Source organism: Nelumbo lutea, chromosome 1 (assembly GCF_056320005.1).
Source record: "Nelumbo lutea isolate HS-2025 chromosome 1, American lotus-T2T, whole genome shotgun sequence".
Classification (NCBI taxonomy): domain Eukaryota; kingdom Viridiplantae; phylum Streptophyta; class Magnoliopsida; order Proteales; family Nelumbonaceae; genus Nelumbo; species Nelumbo lutea.
In genome coordinates this window covers 162,304,459-162,326,676 of record NC_142684.1, presented here as the reverse complement: position 1 = coordinate 162,326,676, position 22,218 = coordinate 162,304,459, and the positions used below count along the sequence as shown (strand labels likewise).

The 22,218-nt window shown below is 40.4% G+C and overlaps 1 protein-coding gene across 1 annotated transcript in view; it reads left to right on the top strand.

Moving 5' to 3' along the window:
• The first annotated feature begins 3,447 nt into the window (after positions 1-3,447).
• Positions 3,448-22,218, top strand: part of LOC148878803 (NAD(P)-linked oxidoreductase superfamily protein) — a 37,137-nt gene continuing 18,366 nt past the window's right edge. Inside the window, exons 1-2 of the mRNA XM_088960186.1 lie at positions 3,448-4,079; positions 6,054-6,149. Coding sequence (XP_088816312.1) covers positions 3,873-4,079; positions 6,054-6,149 — 303 coding nt within the window. The 5' untranslated portion in view covers positions 3,448-3,872. The remainder of the gene's footprint in view (positions 4,080-6,053; positions 6,150-22,218) is intronic.

Genomic DNA, 22,218 nt, shown 5'->3' with positions numbered 1-22,218 from the left:
CCAGAATCTCTAGCTCATGACATAGGGATCCATTCCGCTTTGGAAGGTGGGTAACGTACCAATTAATAAGGCTTACTATTTCCCTCCAATTCAGGTGAGATGAGGATGATGCCTACAGTTATGCGGCGTGATTCCGAGAAGTTCAGAGATAACTGGCGAGCTTCTAGGTTCAGTTATGTGACACCTCGGCGCATGTGGATAACGAGGTGCTTTGACGTGCAAGGGTACCGAGGTGCTCTGGTTCCGAAGTGACCGAGCACCCGAGGTCCTACAATCTGCTGATGTGGCACCACATGTTGATTTGTCGTCTAGTTGGCAAGCCGCATCCATGTGTCCTTTACTTATTAGGTCAAGCCAAATCACCCCTCATCATTAAGGATGGCAATTTCACAGGAATTTTCGGGTATCCAACCCGACCCGACCCTAATAGGACCTGTTTATCAAGACCCTATGGGATTTGGGATAGGTTTGGGGATTTTAGGTTAAAACCCTATAGGGTTTGGATTTTGGCTTTAGGGTATCCGATACTCAATACCCAGGATGCATAAACATAAACTTATTATATTATATATCATGCACAAATTTATAAATTTTAAGTATTAAGATAATTATTCTATTATTAATATTTTATTTGGATTTGATTGATTATTTATTTCATTTATTTATAAAGTGCTAATTTTAAATAGTATTTCTTTTAATTTTTAGTTGGAATTGTTAATCATATATATGTATTGATTGTTTTGATGAATACAAAAGTTAATAAAATATATTTTATTTCATTAAATAACACAAAAGGCGAAATTGCTTATGGCTTAAAGTAGTGTTAAGAGATTTGGTGCTATCATTAATTGATCTGGGTTCAAGTCACACTATAAGCATTAAGAAAATATTTTTTTAGTAGAAAACATTTGGTCAAGGGATTTAACAGGTGGGGCGGGTCAGGATGGGTTTAATGGGTTTGGAATCAGAGATACATAGGTGGATTCGGGATCGAGTATGGCAATTTGCACGAGTACCATACCCGTTGCCATTCTTATATCTTATATCAATTACATGCCTAAATGATACCCAGGAAAATAAACTCTCTAATCCCCACATAATTTAGAAAAGGATAAATCTCTTAACATGAGCTTTAAATTTCTTTTAAGACCCAATCCCCTTCATGTCAACACGGCATTTATCCCCTTCATCTCAACACCGGCATCCTTCACAAAATCTTCTTTGGTCGTTGAAGTTCTTAGACCTCCCCCTCCCCCTCCGGTCTCTCTCCCATCATCAAAATGGTGGCAGAAAAATGATGTCCAATCCACCCTCCCGTCATTTCAAAACCTCCATCGGACAATTCCTCAAAGTCAAAGGTGGGGAATTCCCCTATAACGTTCTAGCTGGTCCCCCCGTTACAACGTCCATAAGGCCTGGGAGGGATTATCAGCCTCGGCTCCGCTGCTGCAGTTATTGGTATGATGTCTGTATCTTCGACGTCTCCTTTGCAAACGGGACATTCATTCAAATCCGAGTGAATATACAGCCATCGATAAAGACATGGCCAACAGAACAAGTGGCCATATATTGCATTCGAAAAAGCTCCTGCCATCGCAAGTATTCGAAAAAGCTCTGGAAGTCGGTTCACATGAGAAAACCTGAAGGCATGAACGAAATCAGCACATTTCTGAGAGAAGACAGGGCCGTCGTGGAGTGGTTAGGGAGAATGAGAAAACAGGAACGTTTGAACAAAAATGACAACAATTTCTTCTTATTTATCTATTTTCTTTCTCCTTTTCTTTTTGGGCATTTTGAATTATCGATATACACCATTCAATTCTCCTTACAAAAACAACCGGAAAACACAATAGACCTGTTCACAGGCAATGAGAGGAAGAATTAGGGTTTAAAGAAGATCTATAAGTGAGAGTTGAAGATGGGAAGGTACGAGTTGAGGAATTGTCATTCTCTCTTTTATTATTTGTTCTGTTTTTTCCAATACAGGGTTGTTCATCATGAAGGTTTTCCGGAACCGGAAGATTCGACTGTGGTGCCTGAATATCATGGCTTGCGACAATGAGATCCACCCTTACGATGTGACCCACAACCACCGAAATACAATTTTCCAGGTTGCCGATGCGCCGGAAGATCTTGATGACACAACACCGGAAAGTGCAAACGATCCGTCTAGGAGGGAAGAAACACAGTGGAGGGTTGTTCCTCGTGAAGGTTTTCCGGAAGATCGAATGCGGTGGTTGAAGCTGCAGTATTGATGCATGTTGAAAAAGCTGAAAGACTGTATTACTCGGTAGTGAAGGACCCTTATTTCACCGTTCCTGCCACCATCATGGAAACGTCAGATGGCCCTTAATGGAGCCACCAGAGAGTTCTCTTCACTGCTAAGTGGAGGTTGTCAGATCAGAGTCGGCCTTGTTTTGTTTCCCCATCTCTCCATCCCTGTTTTGTTCCCCCACCAGAAACCGACGTATCTACACGCATGTACCTTCCAAGCAACACCCACCAATAGAAATTGTTTTGGTAAAACCAAATCCGCTCTCTGGAAGTGTTCACTTGAGACTACTGAGAGGAAAAAAGATGAGGCAGAATACATTGGTTTTACCAAAACCAGGCAGCGGCTTTTTGATGTGAAACATTTATTGCAGGGTGGGGGTTCTTTAGATATTGAAGGCAGTTGCAACAACAATGGAGATGAGGAGAGGAAGAGCAAGAGAAGAGAGATTTTGAACTCTGCAACGAAGTGATTGGTAACGTAGAGAGAACGAAGTTGAGCGGGCTGACGTCCTCTTTTCATAGCCGACGACTGTTTTTTGGTTGGGTTTTATTTTGAAATTTGAAAAACAGTGAAGGACAAATTTAAGAAAATAGTAAAGATATTTAAGAAAATACCTTTAAAAATAGTAAAGATATTTAAGAAAATAGTAAAGATATTCACAAACAGTAAGCATAATTTAAGAGATCTGCCCTTTAGAAAAAAACCATTTGTCCCCCTCTCAAAATCCGAAAAAGAACATTCCATTAAAGTAATCTATACACGAGAAGACCCACTCAACTTTACCTTGTGTTAGGCAATGAAACTCAAAGAAGTGAATAGGTTTAATTTAAAGCATTAAACCAACTTAGCTGAATCTTTAGCTCAGCCTTCTAAATGGCCTGAACCACTACGAAGAAACTATTAAAACAGGCTTTACCAGTGTCAATTTTTTGGGCTGAGAACCCGTTTGAGAGGGCATCAGCTTTGACTGAGCCACGTTGACTAAGCACATCGAAGAAGCTACTGAAATTAACTTCATCTCGATTTATTAGTTCACTTGAGGTCATGTTCATTTTTCAGAAATCTACTTTCCTTATTTTAAGAACTTGCTTTTGAATTTGCATTTTAGAACATCTTTCAATAACAAGTAGAGAGATGTGAGTTAAAACCTATGATATCATCATTTCTATACTGTCACCGGGAGAAGTTCCAATACACGGCAGTAACGTTGTAGGGTGAACTCGAGAGTTTCCAACTTTCTATTGTACGCTGAGACGTGGCACCTGTTGGGGTGTCGCGTGGGGCGCTGATGTGATTTCATTGCTTTCTTTATGGGGCCTATCATGCAAAGTCAGAGGCAGCTACCTGAAAACCCTCCCATAACAGCTGAACACATTAGCGCCCCACATGCACATCTCACCGTGCATTGGAGAGATATTACCCATACACGGGTGGGAGGTGCTGTGGGGTGAGGGCGCCGATCTGATCTCCCAAAGGAGCACGGAACCAAAAAATTATTATTTTTTTAGAGAGACCATCGTTTAAAATTGACGTTCTTCTGCGTGTCACCTCTCGTCTCCGATAAGGCGAAAGACACAAGAAGCAACTGGTTTATCCAATGGCCTCGAGCTCCTCTCTAGTTCCAGCATCTCTCATCAACAACAGAGTGAATTCCCGCCAAAAGTTCATTCGGTCCTCGCCATTCAGTGTTAAGAAGAGGAGCTCTTTAAGAGCGCCTATTCGAGCAAAACATGGACAGAACGCGTTGCAATATCGGAAACTTGGGGATTCCGAGCTTCAAATAAGTGAAATTACTCTAGGAACGGTAATGTATTATTGTCCGGTTTCCTTTCTGATCTTATAAGTCAATGAATGAAAACGAAATTTTGGATTTTAAGTACTGCTTACCCTCAATTATCAGCTAAGTGGAGTGTTTTCAGACACGAAATATAATGGATACTTGTAGTTGTTTAGAATGGTAATACTTCTTATCTCTCTCTGGACAAAACGGTTTCGTTTCAATCTTTTATATTGGGTTTTAAGTGGAACCTAATGGAGAATTATGTTTCATGAGACAATAGACTGTGGAGTAGTATAACTTCCAGTTCTGAATGGGTATGACAAATGTGGCTCCGAGTAAGTTTGGATTTGTATCTGGAATTTTGAATTCATCCAAAATAAAGACAATAATAGAAAGAAGTTGCAGAAAAATTCTCGGCTTAGAGAGGGCGGAAAATTATTTGTTTTTGTTTTATGGATTCTCTTCTGTTCCATAGAATTGCATGGATCTCAAGAATTTGAAGCATGAACTGGTCGGTCAACCAACCATAATTTTACCCTTGGATTACTCACTCGCCTATGACAAGATCCCATTATTAAACAATAGTACATAAGCAGGATACTCTGTCCTCTGGGTTCTTTGTGTACTATAGAGTTCCATGAATTTTAATTCGTACTTGAGTGATGCACTTATCACAAGGTCCCATTATTAAACTGAAGTACACAATTGCCTACAGCCAAGATCCATTGTTCAATGTCCATCCTGGAAAGTATATCTTGACAATATTTTCCAATTTCCGATAATACAACAAACCAGATTTCTTAAAGTTCTCTAAGGAACTCAAAACTGGGGATAGGTAAAAAGCTGTCTAGAACTGCTATTCTTTCTTTTTTTTTTTTTTTTACCTATTACGATTGTACATAAATTTCCAAGAAAAAGTTCTCTCCTCGAGCTATCTCTTTACTAAAATAAAACCTAAACTTAATAAAACTCTATCAAAGTTCATATCACCCAAAAGTACAAACTCCATCATAGACCATTTATGCTGCCCATAAACTGTCAGTAACTTTGGAACTCAAAACTGGGGGATAAGTAAAAAGCTGTCTAGAACTATTCTTCTTTCCTTTTTTTATACCTACACATGAATTTCTAAGAAAAAAATTCACTCCTCAAGCTATCTGTTTACTAAAAAAAAAACTAAACTTAATAAAACTCTATATCAAAGCTCATATCACCCAAAAGTACAGACTCCATCATAGACCATTTATGCTGCCCATAAACTGTCAATAACTTTCTTATATCAATTACAAATCACATTATTTGTGCTTGCCAGAAATCAAATAGCTTTCAAAAATGACTTAATTCCAGAAAATGTGAGAAAGAAGAGTATTGTTCATTTTGTATTTACTGTTCCATTCAAAACACTGCTTACATTACTCTCCAATTTCTATTTCTTGGAAAGAAACTATAATTATTAAGCATACCGATACTATCGTAATGAACCAAAAGAATCCATTACTACTCAAAATGCTAAATTCATATTACTGAACTTTGGGTTACAATTTTGACATTAGAAAAATCCAGGATATTGATGTAAATTTGTAGAAAGAGCAAGGGAACAGAATTTAGAAATGAGAAACCAAATCAACCTCTGTCTAGAAAGTTGTCATGGGAAATTTGAAGGTTGTGCGTCTTATCAAAGAGGTAGTTTTCTTAATTTGGTTTCTAGGTGCATGTACTTTTGAACAATGGCATATTACTCTGTGGACAAAGTAGTTGGCTGCTTTTAGAATGTTAGATCATTTTCTTCATATGGCTTTTGGCTGTATGAAGAATGTTAGATCATTTTCTTCATTTTAGTTAACAGTTTACACTTCATTTTATTAGTTTGTTTCTTGTAGTGCTTTTAGAATGTTAGATCATTTTCTTCATATGGCTTTTGGCTGCTTTGAGAACCATGGACTTTAACAAAGTAGTTGACTAGTTTAATATGATGGATGCATGTCTTCATATTTTCAGATGACATTTGGAGAACAAAATACTGAGAAAGAGGCCCATGAAATTCTAAGTTATGCATTTGAACATGGCATTAATGCCTTGGATACTGCAGAGGCGGTAAGTATTCTTAGCCTAATTCGAGCATTTCAACATTTGTCCTTTCTAGCCAGGATTTGTATATGGTTATTTATCTGTCATTAGTATCTAAGTTTTTGGCAGTTAACTAGTTCCTAAATGGTAAAGAAACGTATTGTAACTTTCATCCCTACTCTTCTTGTGCTTCCTTAGAAGAAATGAAATTTATTACTGTTTTCTTGGTAAAAATCAGTAGAAAGTAAGAATGGATAGAAGAGAAAAGAGAGAAGAGAGAAGGAAGAAGAAAGAAAGAGATTTTGGAGTCAAAAAACTTAGTTGGCGGCGCCAGCTTCAGTTATTTATATTAGGACAACCATAAATAATAAAAATAAGAGCAAAATTACAAATATGCCCTTGTGGCACTAAATTCTAGAATTTTAATAGTTTTAACACTCCCCCTCAAGTTGGGACATAGATATCAATCATGCCCAACTTGTCACATAGTCATTGTGTCGCAAGTGATGTAGGCCCTTTGTGAAAATGTCTACAACTTGCTCTTGGAACTTACATATGGAGTGCACACTTCCCCATTAACAAGTTTCTCTTGAATAAAGTGTTTGTCCACCTCAATGTGTTTAGTTCTATCATGCAGAACAGGGCTGGCTACGATGTTGATTGCAGCCTTGTTGTCACAGTACAAGGACATGGGCTTATCAACTGCAAAACCCAGCTCACTCAACAAGTTCTTTATCCGCATAACCTTAGTTACACCATGGGGCATAACTCTATATTCGGCTTCAACACTAGACCTAGCCACAACAGTTTGTTTCTTGCTTCTCCATGTGACTAGGTTTCCTCCCACAAAGGTACAATACCCACTTGTGGACTTTCTGCCTAGGGGTGGCCACATTCCGAGCTCTTCACAAGCTACTCGAGCTCGGCTTGGCTCAATTTCAACAAGCTTTGAGCCGAGCTCGAGCCCAATTTACAGGCTCGTTTATTAATCAAGCCGAGCTCTAGCCTAATAAAGCTTGGCTCATGAGTCGAGCTCGAATAGCTACATAATAATAATAATTATAGAAAATAATATATAAAATAAAAATATTATATGATATATATAATATTTTTTTATATATAATAATAACTAATTATTATAATTCTTAATTTTTTAAATATCAAATAAAAATATTTTATATATATATATATTTTTTTTTTATAAAACATTTTTCCCAAGTCTAACTATTCAAGCTCAGCTCGACTCAAATCCACCCCTATTTCTGCCATCAACTGATCTGGCCCAGTCTGCATTTGTATACATTTTAACCTTCAAATGCCCATTCTTTTGGAATAGTAAACCAGCTCCCAGAAACTTCTTCAAGTACTTGAGGATTCTCTTAGCTGCCTCTAAGTATGTGGTCTTAGGGGCATGCATAAACTAACTAAGAACACCCACAACATAAGCAATGTCTGGCCGGGTCATGGACAAGTACAGGAGCCTTCCCATGAGTCTCTGGAATTGTTTTAATACCTTGATAGTCTCACCACAACAATCACCCAATTTATGGTTTGGATCAATGGGAGAATCGGTTGGTTTGACCTCTAACTTTTCTAAATCCTCTAACAGATATAGGATGTATTTCCTTTGAGAAATGAAGATCCCCTTTTGTGAGCAGGCAACTTCAATTCCAAGGAAATACTACAAGGGACCTAGATCCTTCACCTCAAACTGAGCGGCTAGAAACTCCTTTAGTTTCTAGATGTTAATCTTCCAATCACCCGTGATTACTATGTCATCAACATACACTATCGAGGCTGCAATCTTTCCTTCACCTTTTTTCACAAATAATGTATGATCAATCTAACACTCTTTATAGCCAATCTATTGCATTGCTAAATGAAACTTGTTGAACCAAGCTCTTGGCGATTGTTTTACTCCATACAAGGATTTCTTTTTTTTTTTCGATCAATAACACACTTCATTAAATTCATTAAAACTTTCAATGATAATTACAAAGAGGAAGACAAACTTTCTTATCTTCTAGCTATAACATGAGCCCCAAGAGAAGGAAAAAGAAAAAGAGAAATGGAAGGAGAAACAGAAAAGATAATTACAACTGTGCCCAAAACATTGACTCCCTCTCCACCCCTTGTTTAGCTAACACATCAGCAAAAGAATTAGCTGATGTTTTTACCCAACTAGTTTTAACCTCCATTTCTCAAGCCAGCCATCTAAATTTCCTCCTCATATTGCTGTAATTCCATAAGCCACTGTAGTCTTTATTCAGCCATCCAACCACCACCTCCAAGTCCCCTTCAATTACAATTTTTCTGATATTCCCCTGGCTTTCTAGATTCCTTCCATAACCATATGGATCTCGGCTCTGAGAGAGCCACCCACTCCATTTGGGCCTGAGAACATGGGAGAAACAACCCCATTCTCATCCCTGAAAACACCCCCAACCCCTGATTGTTCAGGATTCCCTCTGCAGCTCCCATCAAAGTTTAGTTTTATAAAACCCGCAGGGGGGGAGTCCAAGACACATTCATTACTGTTTTGGTCTAGGTACTGTTAGCAATCTCACCCCAATTCCTCAACATGTCATCCACTATATAATCTGTGAATAGCTCTAGTGATTTCATCCACTATACTACCCATATAAGGATCAAGGCCCTCAATTCATCAGTACTTCTCTCTACTTTCGAGAAAATCCTAGCATTTCTTTCTTCCTATAAGGACCAACAAACCGCACCCCTCAGTCCTCTCCACATAATCCTGCCCCTTTTCATGTGCAACCTGAAAAAAGGAGAAAACAGATTTTGCAAATTTGATGGAGGGTTCCAACTACACCCAAATAGGGAGAGAGCCCACTCCCAAATAGACTTTGCATATTGGCAAGACACCAGTAGGTGAAAACTCGTTTCTCCATCAGCTTTACAAAGAACACACCAGTGAGGGGACAAACAAGTATTGAGCCTCTTCTTTTGGAGCAGATCACCAGTGTTGAATCTTTCCAAAAAGGCTTCCTAGCAAAAACTACCAACCCTAGGAGGGATTGGTTTGCACCAAACCTCATGAGCAGGAAAAGGGAGGGCTACAAGACTGGTGGATTAGCTTCAAACTTTGAAGAAAGAGGCACAGGAGAAAGAACCAGTGGGGATGGGAGTCCAAATTCTAGAATCCACCTTAGCAGGTCTAAGAAAATATTGTCAAGAAGCTGAAGGAGACTCGAAATGCTGTCAAGGTCTGAGTCTCTCACAGCCCTTCTCAAACCCAAATTCCACCCAAACCTAGAAGTGGAAGAGGAGGGAGTTATGAAGGAGGAAACTGGCTCATTTTTAAGGTTAGAGAGGGCATACAAAGAAGGAAACCGGTCCTTTAGAGGGGCATCCCCCACCCAAGTTTGTTCTCTGAATTTTATAGCATTACTTGAATTCAAGTCATACCTAATAAGAGGGGAAAAAGCTGGTAACAAATCATGAATGGCTTTCCAAGGTGAAGCACATGTAGTCCTAGCTCGGATTCCATCATCCCATCCATTTAGCTCCAGTCCATGTATGCTGACCACTATCTTGGCCCATAACCTCTCCTTCTCTAATGGGAATCTCCACAACCATTTCACCAGAAGGGCCATATTCCTTTTTCTAATGTTCTCGGGCCCCAAACCACCACTATTTTTACTCTTGGTCACCACCTCCCAACCTACTCTATAATCCCTTTTCTCCTCTCCTGGCTCCCAAAGGAAATCTCCCATCATATTTTCCAATCTATTGGAAACCTTTACCGAGATTTTGAACACTGAAAAGAAATAAATAGGTAAATTTGGTAGACTAGCCTTAATCAGTGTTATCCTCCCACCCATAGAGAGGTAATTCCTTTTCCAAGAGACGAGTTTCTTTTCAAATCTTTCCACCACCGGATTCCAGAAGCTATCTCTCTTTGGGTTATCACCCAATGGCAGCCCCAAATAATTCAAAGGCCACTCTAAGACTTCACATCCTACCACTTCTGCAGTCTCCCTAATCTCACCTTCCTCCATATTCACACCCACTACACAACTTTTCTCAAAGTTCACTTTCAAGTTTGACATTTGTTCAAAGAGTTGTATCATCAATTTCAAGTTCCTTATATACCTCATATTTCCCCCTTCACAGAACAGAATCATGTCATCTGCAAACTGTAGATGGGTGAGGGGGGCATCCTCCCTTCCAACTCTCTAGCCTCTAATAAGACCCCTAGAATCTGCTCTGTAAATTAATTTCCCTAGAACATCAGCAATTAGTGTGAATAGGAAGGGAGACAGGGGGTCTCCTTGTCTTACACCCCTAATGGCTAGGAAAAAGTCAACCACTCTCCCATTCACTAGTATTGAGTAATGACAATTACGAACACACCCCATAATCCATTTGCACCATCTAGCCCCAAATCCAAATTTGGTCATAACTTTCTATCCAACTTACAGACCACTCCCTTCTTTCTATCCTTCCTAAAATTCTCCACACTCTCATTAGCAATTAGAATTTGATCTGTTATTTGTCTTCCACTCACAAAAGCTCCTTGATTTGGTGAGATAATATTTGGCAACACTTCCTTCAACCTTAGGGACAACACCCTTGTAAGGATCTTATACAAGCTATTTACCAAACTGATTGGCCGGAAATCCTTTGGATGCAATGCATCTTTCTTTTTTGGGACCAAGGCTAGAAAGGTGGAATTCACACCTGGGTTAACCACTCCTCTCCTATGAAATTCCTTAAAAACCAACAAAAGGTCATCTTTCACCATATCCCAACAATCTTGGTAAAAAGCCATTGTGAAGCCATCCGGTCCTGGAGCTTTTGTTCTATCTATAGGGAAAACAACCTCCTTAATCTCTTCCAAATCAAACCTTCTCTCCAGCTTTCTCCTATTATTATTTCCTACATCTGGCCAATCCAGTCCTTCTAACCACACCCCCTACTTACAGGCCTTCTTAGAATTGATTTAAAGTGTTCCACAAAGGCTCCTGCAATCTCATTTTGTTGTGTTAACTCAACTCCATCTATCTCTAGTTTGGAGACCGAATTTCTCCTTCTCCTCTCATTTTCCAAAGAATGAAAGAAATTGGTATTTCTATCTCCCTCTTGTAGCCATTTACATCTAGATTTTTGCCTCCAGCTAATTTCCTGTTTATGTAGGCAGTCCTCAAGCTGACTTCTCAAACCTCTTCTTTGTTCCTTGTCTGCCTCTTCGAAGTCTCCCCTTTCTTCTTTCAAGTCGAGGCTCTCAATCTTGACCATCAAGGTTCTCTTCCTTTCTTCAAGCCTTCCAAACTCTAATTGATTCCACTCCTTGATCTTTGCTTTCAAGAATTGTAGCTTTCTATGGAACCCCATTCCTTCCCAATCCACCACTGGGTTGCACTCATACCACCACTCCCATACTCTTTTAGTGAATCCAGGATGGAGCAACCACATATTCTCAAACCTAGAGGGGACAGGTCCACCATTCCTCCTTTCCTCCTTGCAAATCACTATAGGCCAATGGTCAGAGGTCAATCTTGGAAGAGCCCTAGAGTCTAGATTTCCCCAGTGTTCTTCCCAATCCAAAGAGAACAGAAACCTATCCAACTTAGAGCAGGTGGGCCTCGATTGGAGATTTGACCAAGTGAATGTCTTATGGGCTAATGGTATCTCTTTGAGTTCAAAGGCATCCACAAACCTATTAAACTTCCTCATACTAGTTGTCACCCTCTGATTAGTATTATTGGTTTCCTCCGTGAATCTAACCACATTGAAGTTCCCACCCATGCACCAAGGCCCATCCCAAAATCCTCTAATATCAGCCAATTCCTCCCACAATTGATTTCGTTCTCTGTAATCATTTGGCCGATAAACATTTGTGAGCACCCACACAAAATCATCCTCTTGTTGCTTGAACCTCATTGAGATTGAGTATTTTCTAATCAGTTCCTCCAGACCTTCCACCACATCCTTCTTCCACATTGTCACTATCCCCCTAAAGCACCCCAAGAGGAAGCAGCCACCCAACTAATCCCCCTGGCTTTCCATACTTCTTGCCCATCTATTATTAAACTCCATTCTCTTGGATTCCTACAATAATACAATGTCTGGGTCATACCTCTTTATTACCTCTCTGATCGTCGCTCTTTTCCTCACACTTCCAATACCCCTCACATTCCAACTAAGAATCTTCATAGTCATTTCTTCTTTAAGTCCCTTCTACAAAAACCACTACTTCCCCCCTTTCCTTCTATCTCCTTTTACCCCAAACTTTTTGTCACCTTCACCATCTCTTTTCAGCTTCTCAACTTCACTCAGTTTTCTTTTCTTTATTTTAATTTCTTTCTTCTTCTTCTATAAGCCACCTTTCAAAACATTCAAGCCTTCCATTCCGCATCCCAACTTCCCCACGAATTCTGCTATCAGGTCCTCCCTATTGGATTCTTTCACCCTTGTCCTCTCTAGATATTGCCCTCCATTTCTCCCCTCCTCTCCTTCTCCCCTTCCACCTAATCCCTCCCCTCTTCTCTCCTCTATATTCTTCGTCCGCAATATATTTTGTTCAACTTCACTATAGATTTTTTCAATAATCTCCCAAACTTTCTCATTCATATACCTTCCTTCCAACATCTCCCCACAGTACTCCACTCTCCTTTCCATACTCATTAAATACCCACCACCTTGGTTGGTAGCACATGCAAGGGCTGTTGAACTTGGAACAGGAACGGAATCTGGAGCATAGGACACAGAGAACACATTAATAGCACAAACTGAAGTCACTTGGTTACCTGGGTTTGACTAGAAGGATGAATGGGGGCACGAAATGCTGTTCCCATCCTCCCTTTCTTGTTCAGAAGGTTGGTCAATCTCCCTGAGTTGGTTGGTAAGCATTTCTGTCCTTTGGGCAATTTGGCAATCTATCCTCTCTACCCATTGTTTACCCCTTATTGATGTGTTCCCGCTCCGTCTCAGGTTCTCCAAGTTTACCCCTTCTTTTGCACCTTGCACAATTGGAAGTCTTGGGAGCGCAACATTCTAACTAATGTCTTCAGCCTCATTTGCATCAAAAGATCCAACTCTTCCTCCATCAACTATCAGACTTCTCTGGCCGCCTAGGTTCAATCTCCATTTCTCCTCTATGACCTCCTGGAATAGGCTTGTAATGTTCAGCATGCCCAAGTCACCTATGTCGTACTCACCATCATCATTCACGCTTCCAATGCTGGTACCCTCATCCAAACTGTCCTCCAACTCTTCATTGTTTACTCCACAGAGCACCCAACCTTCATCCAATTCCTCCCTTTCTTCAGTTCTCTCTCTTGCATACCTAGGATTCCGTTTCTCTGAGGAGCGACACAAAGAACAAGGGTCTTCATAGTTTCGGCGGGGCAACCACTGTAGATCACTGTTGTTCTCGCTCCGCCACTACAGCTTTCTCCTTTCTGAATTTGCCGCATTGGAAAAAGATAGACTAGAAGATCTATCTACAATCGGCACATTTACCAGCCCCTTAGCCCGACCCATGTGAGACTTTAAGTTATCATGTGGGTCACTAACAAATCCCCCCAGTTCAAAGGTCGACCTGCCCGACTTCTTTTCTAGTCCTCTGCCTCGATCCATGTGAGGTTTTAAGTTATCACGTGGGTCACTACTGATACCCCCCAGTTTGAAAGTCAACCCACCCAAAATCTTAACCGGCTCAGGTTGAGCCATTCAACAGCTCAGGTCACTTAAAATCTTTGCCACATCAGCATATGATGGGCCGATCACTTGACTTTTTGCCTTAAATATTTCTGAAAATTTCCTCTTTCAATGTGGCTGCCCAGTACCCCCTTGGAACCCAACTCTTCCTCTTCCCCCAAAAGTTCCCCCTGTTCCTTTCCTTCCCCTCCCACTAAAACTCTGCCAGGTTTGCTTCCATCCTCCACGCCACCTTCTTCTTCCTCCTTCGAACAGCTCCTCCACAGAGATGCTTCCACTTCTGTCAGAACCCAAATTTTCCTCCATAGACCCTCCGAGAAGAAAGTGACCAGATGGGGTGCCTCCTCTGGCTTGATCCCCTGGATTCTTACTTTGATCGCTGTCAAGTCACTAAATCTGCAGTCCTCCATTGATCCACCCATCGTGTGGACTATTTTATCTACTATCAACTTATTCCAGAAGTTGAACGGCACCCCAAGAAGCTTGATGTTGAAGCAAGCTACTGTAATATCTCGCTCATTACAAGACATACGCCATTCTTCGATGATGACCAAACCTTCCTATGTTTCAATAGAAGAGAGTTCTATTTTCGCCTCCCCTATGTCAAGAATGGCTGTTTTCGCTAAACGACACCACAAGAACAGGTTTTCTAATTCTAAACCTCTTCATTATTTCCTTTGCAACGAGCTGCCAGTCCTTAATATTTTTTCTAGCTATCAACACAAATTTATTATTCCATTTCTGTTTATCAACTTCCAACTCCAATTTACTTGATTTAACAGAGCAAGCAATGTATTCCTCCACTGCCTTCCGAGTTATTTGCTCTCCCTTTCCTACCAGAACACTCTCACTCTCCCCCACCTCTGCTTTCTCCATTGAAATCTTTTGCTGAACCTTTTCATTCATCTCCGTCAATACCAGGTACTCCTGTAGCTTATCTGCAAAACACTTCCAACCTGTCTTCCTATTTCCTTCTGGAATACACATGAACTTCCTGTTGCTTTCCCCAAAACGTTCTGTTATAACTATGAACCACCCCTTTCTATTGTTTCTCAGCTTAGCTATAAAGTTCTTCCTTCCCAAATTCAACTGACCTTTCCATCCAGCTTGTTTCTTGCTGTAAGTAACTGCATCCACGAAACCCTTCACCCAAATCACTACATCCCTGCAAAGAAAAATAGTTGTTTTTTCTCTTCTCCGATCTTCAGGCACACCTGTCCCTTGTTTCTGCAAGCTTCAAACACATACCTTTTGGCTTCAAACTTCATCTTTCTTCTCCATGTTGTCGCTGGTTTGAACTCCATGTTAAACAGTTTTGTATGCCCTTAGCTTCAATCCAATTTAATGTACTTTTGACATTTAGTATAAATAAATAAAGTACATGTTTGATTCATGTTGTTTGGTATATTTCTGTGTAAGACCCTAAAACTGGACACTTATAGAGACTCGTGTTAGTTTTAAATGTTCACAGTCGTTGGATAAGTCTGGGGAGATTTATCCTGCCAAGGCTGATACTGATGTGCCACCAAGTGTTGGGATGGCTTGTCTCGGCTACCAGGGTAAGACCCAAGGCACATGCAGTATGGGATTGCTTGAATCCTTGAACCAGACCAGATTTCCAGTATTGCCCTAGACCTTGGAGACAGATGGGCAAAACTGGAAAATTACACCTGACCCCAGGACTCGATTGTGACACTTCACTAGGTGTCGGATCGGACTGTCTTTGATATGTCAATCAGTGAGATCCTTCGCGGGCGTCAAAACCTGGATATGTTGGGGCAACCTGAGAATTCATCTGAGTGAGTGATCATAGTGACAGGATCAGCCCCTTTGTCGAACAATGATAATGATTGGGAATGCACTCTCTCTGATGGAAACCAAACTACCGGCAGTTGATTTCAATCGTTGGAATTTTATATATATATATATATATATATATATGTATGTATGTATATGTACGGTTTCAAAAGATTTGCAAAAGGTTTTAATTCACAGGATCCATGTGAGTAGAGAGTGCGGCACTGTTCCTTGCAGCCAAGGGAGAGGTCTTCTCTTGTCGGACAGTGCTTGATCATTAAGGGTTGAGAGGTTAAGTGTAAGACCATTTAGGACAATGCATGATAGGCTAATCTTGCAACTGCCCACAGTCCCTGGGTTTTTATAAGATGGCTTGGCCCAGGGACCACTTAATGTCAGTGTTGGGCCCATAGGGTCCATGTGATGGGCTCAAGGGGTCATTGAGTTTTCAATGAATTCGGCTAGGCCTTGTAATAAAGGCTAGGTAGAACCCATGTGGCTGGTGTGTAGATCAATGCTTGGGTCCCACACCATACAAAGAAGCCCAACTAGGCAGCAGATTGGAAACTAGTTAAACACTGAACACTTAATGGGCCAAAAACCCATTACGAGCTGGGCTGATATGATCACCCATCTAAGGGGTGAATCTGAGATTGATGTTAGTAAAAGGATTGGGCTTTTGACCTTATCCACTCTGGGAGACCAAATTCAAATTAGATTTGAATCTGGTAACCTCCTGATAAGATCAAGAGTAAACTAACTTAATCTGCAGATAGGATTAAGATTATCTCCTAACCAAATATTGATTTGGATTGAGATAACTCCTAATTAGGAGGATTTCTTAATCAAGAAGAAAGGAGGAGAAAATCAATTCGAAGATACCAGATTTTGAACAGAGTTTTTCCAGTGGAGAAGAAAGTCTTCTCCATACAAAGATTAGATCTCAGAACTCCAGAGAGAAGAAAAGCTACTAAGCCATCTTTGTCCCAGGAGTTCTCCTCCAAGTTGCCGCCAACCCCTCTTGCAAGATTCGATCTTTGCAGCAGCAGGAAGTCAAGAAATCAGTTCTTGACATTAGTCTTGTAGAAAAGACTGAAAAGAATTCGGTGTTCAGAATTTCCAGTGGGTTCTTGCGAAGGATCCAGTGTGTAGGACGCACCCTGTTGGTTCCGTTCCATCCACAGCTGTGTCATCTTCAGTAGGAGCGGATCTTGGTGTCTTCTTTGGGCGTGAACACCAACTTTGGGAGATACTGTTTCTTCGGATCAGGTATAATCCTCCCTTTTACTTTTGGTTCAGATCTGGTTTGATTATGGTTCAAATAGACTCCTTGAATATTGTATTCTAAATTTAGGGAATATGATTCCCAGTTGGGAGAAGGTAGGAAAATTTTTGAAATTTGCCCACCCATTCCGCACCCTTCTTGGCGTCCATAAGATGGATTCTACCATTCTTTCACTCCATCGCTACCTTATGACCGAAGGTTGTTGATTCATATGAGATAACCAATCAAAGCAATAATTCCATAACCAGTTTACTGCATCTCATTTTTAAGGAGAATTCGCTCACTCTAATATACCAAAAAAAGGAGCAAATTAATTGATGAAGAACACATACAAGGATTTATTTAGCCTGCACACTTTTTGTTCTTTGCCTTGGACACAAAAACCAAGTGGTTATACCATGTACACCTCTTCTTCAAGATCACCATTCAGGAAGGCATTTTTGATATCTAACTAGTGAAGATCCCAATCGAGATTAGCTACATTAGCAGCAAGAGAGAAAAGGATTCTGATAGAATTCATCTTTGCTACTAGAGCAAATGTCTTTGTATAATCTACTCTGTTCACCTGAGTAAACGCTTTTGCTACCAACCTGGCCTTGTACCTTTCTACTATGCCATTAGCCTTGTGCTTCACGGTGAATACCCATTTACATTCTACTTGTTCCTTATCCTCAGGAAGATCCACTAACTCCCATGTACCATTTTTATGTAATGCATTGATCTCTTCTTTCATTGCATCTATCCATTCAGGTGCTAAGAGAGTCTCTACCACATAGGGACACTGTCAATGGAAGGAAGGAAAGCACGAAAAGGGGGTGAGATAAGAAACAAAGTGGGAGATAGGATGCTTAGTAGTACAAGCCCTAACTCCTTTCCTTTGTGCAATAGGAATGTCTAGGTCATTAGTAGTGGAAATATCAATAGCATTAGGGTCAGGAACATCAACGGGAATAAGAGTACCTAGCTAGATAGAATTTTTCCCTGGTGAATCTGATGATGTTGGTAGTACAGTTTCAAGTTGCTCAACAACTCCTGAACTCAGCTGGTCCTTGCGACGACAGAGGAAAACACAGAATGGAGGAGGGTCCGGTAGAGGAGGAAGAATCTGGACTTGTTTCTGGACCTATTTCTCTCCACGGTACTCTCCCCCTGAGGAGAAACAGGAAAGAAATGATCACTCTCAAAGAAGGGCACATCCATAGAAACATAGTATTTTCTGGAAATGGAATCAAAACATCGATAACCCTTTTGAGAAGAAGGGTAGCCCAAGAACACAAAGGGAATAGTACGAGGGTCAAGCTTACCACAAGTAAGAGATAAGTCTTGAACAAAACAGTAACAACCAAACACACGGATAGGGATAGAAAAAAAAAGCTTTGGGGAACATAAGCTGATTAGGGGCCTTGTACCCTAACAAGCAAGATGGCAAACGATTGATAAGGTAGGCAGCATATAACACAACATCCAACCAGAAGTATTTTGGAGCATTCATGTGTATGAGTGTTCCATGAGCAACTCCTAAGAGATGGCGGTTCTTTCTTTCTACAACACCATTTTGTTGTGGTGTTCTGGTGCAAGAGCTATGATGAGTGGACTCACATGAAGCAAAAAACTTCGTGAGATCATGATGAAAGTACTCTTTAGCATTGTCAGATTGAAATTTTTGGATTTCCATATGAAATTGAGTGAATATCATGCGTTGGAAATCTTGAGCAATTTTTGGCACCTCATCTCTAGATCACATGGGATACACCCATGTATATCTGGTGTAATCATCAATAAGTGTAATAAAGTATCAATGGCTAGTCTTAGATGGTAAAGTAACAGGGCCCCAAACATCAGAGTAAACAATATGGAAAGGAAAACCATATCTATTATTTCTTGAAGCAAAGTGGTTTCTACAATGTTTGCTCAATTGACAAGTTTGACATGTGAACTCAGACACTGACACTGGCTTGATAACTTTGGAAACAAAAACTTTAGTGACTCAAAAGGTAAATGACCCAACCTACTATGTCATAAATAAATTTGACTCTTGTTCAATTGACTTTTACTAGACTGTCTTTTAGACTCAGCAACCGCTAGCTTTGTTCTCCAACATGTAGAGACCATCCACCATACAACCTCTACCAATCATCTTCCCCGAGGACAAATTCTGTATCACACAAGAAAGAAAGAAGGTTACTGAACAGTTTAATGAATTTGTGATACTACTAACAGAAAACAAGTTTGTAGGCATTTTTGGAACATGTAACACATTAGGAAGGGTAAGTCCAAATGGAAGGGAGATGATTCCTTGACTAGCTAAGATAGAAAAAGAGCCATCAACTAGTCTCACTTTGTCCTTGCCAAATAATAGTTGATAGGATTGAAAGAAATTTGACTTACCAGTGATGGTTCAAGGCTCCATAATCTATTATCCAAGGGGAGTCTAAGGGTTGGGAGGACACATGGAAAGCGATGGAAAAATTACCATTACTTGATGTAGATGCAAAGAAAGTCAAGCGGGTGGAGCAGGATCCAACTGGCGGATTGTCCTACCATACATCTCCAAATGGTCATGGAAAGAATTAATGATATCTTCCCTAGGATCAGTCACGGAGGGGCAGTCCTAGCTCAAGGTAGTAATAGATGGTTAAGACTCCTGAGAGGCCAAGTTTATTGCACTAAACTTCTTCTAGCCTTGTTGCCCTGGTTTCTTATTCTGATCTAATTTTTTACTCAACTCCTAGGCCCACTTTGGCTTTCCATGAAGTTCCCAACATGTATCCCAAGTATGTCTAGACTTCTGACAATGAGTGCACTATAACTTATCATTGTCATCAACTTTCTTCTGGAAGTCACTCTTCTTAAAGGAATTACCACCTCCTATAACTACACCCCCTTTAGCTGCTAAGGCAATTTGCTCCCCCTCAGAATTATTCATCACATTCCGTCCGCTTTCTTCTAACTGTACTGGGGCATACACTTCTTGCACTAATGGGAGATCTTTACTTGCCAATATTTGAACCTACTCATATGTAGGGTTCAACCCCAAGAGGAAGGCAAAAACTCATTGCTAGGAAACCAAAGACTTGTAGGCCTTAGCATCTACATCACATTTCCAGTCTATGTTTTGATAATGGTCTAGTTCTTTCCAAATTGAGGTCAAGTTTGAATAGTAAACAAAGAGACTCCTCTCCCCCTGCTTACAAGTTCTGCCCATATGAAGGTCTTCCTTACTTGTGGCAACATAGACAATAACAGCCATGACATCACCATGCTATATTCTTGGTCCCACCTATCATGTTCTACACCTCCAGACTTCGGTTCTTTTACTTTACCATTAATATAACCTATGAACAATTCGACTAACACTAGATCAGTCCTAAGTTTGAGATAAGTAAGAAGGAAAGAAGAGAAATAAGAGAAGAGAAGAAGAAAGGGTTCTGTCTAAGAAGAGGAAAAGTCACTCTCTCTCAGTCGACCCACTTTATATTTATACCCTTTGTATTAGATTTTGTAGAGAAGATGGGCCCAATGGCCCATAGGCTGTTATCCTTTTTTTATCTTTTATGTTCTTTGTTGTAATGGGCCTTATTCTGGGCCTATTCTTTCTATGTTATGTTCTTTTAATTTCTTGCCCAACTAAGGGTGTAAGAGTGGAGATGAAGGTTCGAAACTCTCTTACTCTGAACCCTTATTGCCGTCATCTTCTTCTTCATCTTCTCTTCCTTAGAAGAATGATTTCTGTTATTTTATTTTGATTTCTGCATCTGTTCTAAATAGTCCTTTATTCTCAAAAGACTGTTTTTCTTCTTGGTATCAGAGTGGGCTCTCTTTTTCCCTTTTTCACCCCCTTTTCCCATACACAGTGTGTATGGAGAACTGAATTGTATGGACTGTTAAAGAGACTCTGTTCAGCCCAGTTGTTAGTGGTTTCTGGAGAGAGGAGGATTGACCGTGTCACCTCCTTGGATGATTCAAGTGTATTGCACAAAACCCTAATTTTCTGGAGAAATCTGTTTGACGGGGCTCTGCAGGGTGTTCGGACTGGGTGCTCAGTGTTTGGAGGCTTTCTGATTTTCTTTCTTGAAGACCGAACCAAGTTGGTTGGTGTTTCATGTAGTCTACAAGGTGCGGCTCCTTTTTTTGTTTCTCGCAGCTTCCGGGTGTGACTCAGATTTTTTGTACTGCTGCATAGAGGTAGGCTCAACACAGTCCTTATTCCATCTTCATTGGTGTCTTTTGAAGTTGGTTGAAATCTTTTTTGAAGTGTTTAAAGAGATTAACTCCTCAGAGATTGAAAACAAGAATGTTGCTGAATCCGGGCAGGTTCCGGGAACCTCTGTTGACTCTTTACTGACAGTGACCACAGTCAAGCTGGATGGAACTAATTATCTGGCATGGTCACAATCGGTAAAGATTCATATATGTAGTAGAGGAAAGTGAGGTTTTATCTCCGGGAGCAAAAAGGCTCCCTCAGAAGATGATCCATCTTATGAGAAGTGGATGCAAGAAAATTATACTGTTATTGGGTGGCTTGTAAACTCAATGCAGCTACAGATTAGTCAGCACTATTTGTGGATGAATTCAGCAAAGGAAATCTAGGATAGTGCTGCTGAAACCTATTCCCAAAAATTAAATGTGGCTAGAGCTTACAAGTTGAGAAGTGATGTGAAGAATTTAAGACAGGGGGAGAAACCTTTAGTTGTATACTTCTCAACACTGAAGTCTTTGTGGCAAGAAATAGATTTGATAGAAGCTGTAACCTGAGACACCACTAATGATGCAGAGACCTACAGAAAACTGGTTGAGAGAAACAGGGTGTTTAAGTTCTTAATTGGACTAAACCTAGAGTATGATACTACAAAACAAAATATTTTATCCAATGATAGTGTCTCACTGTCACAAGCATATGCCTTGGTAAGTAGTGAAGAGAGCAGAAGGATTGTCCAGGTTCAAGGGGCTGGTCTAAATGATCACTTTGCTAATATGGGAGTGAAACCCAAAGGGGTTGCAGGGACTCCAAGTGGCTCAGGGAAGAAAGAGGTTGTCTGTGAATATTGTAAAAGGCCAAAACACACTAAAGACAAGTGCTGGAAATTACATCCTGAGCTTCTACCTCTTTGGTTTCAGAAGAAGCATGATAATAAAAGGGTAGGGAGTGCTAATGTTGTTGTTGGTCCAGATAGTGACAAGTACCAAACTTAAGAGATGACAGCTAGTGTGCTGTTAGCAGCCATGAAAGCAGAATGAGAAGTTTGGGAGGATGATCAGTCACCTAGAGGGTGTGATTTCTTCTTCCAACTCTTCAGAAAATTCAACCTCTTCTGCATTTGCTCATTT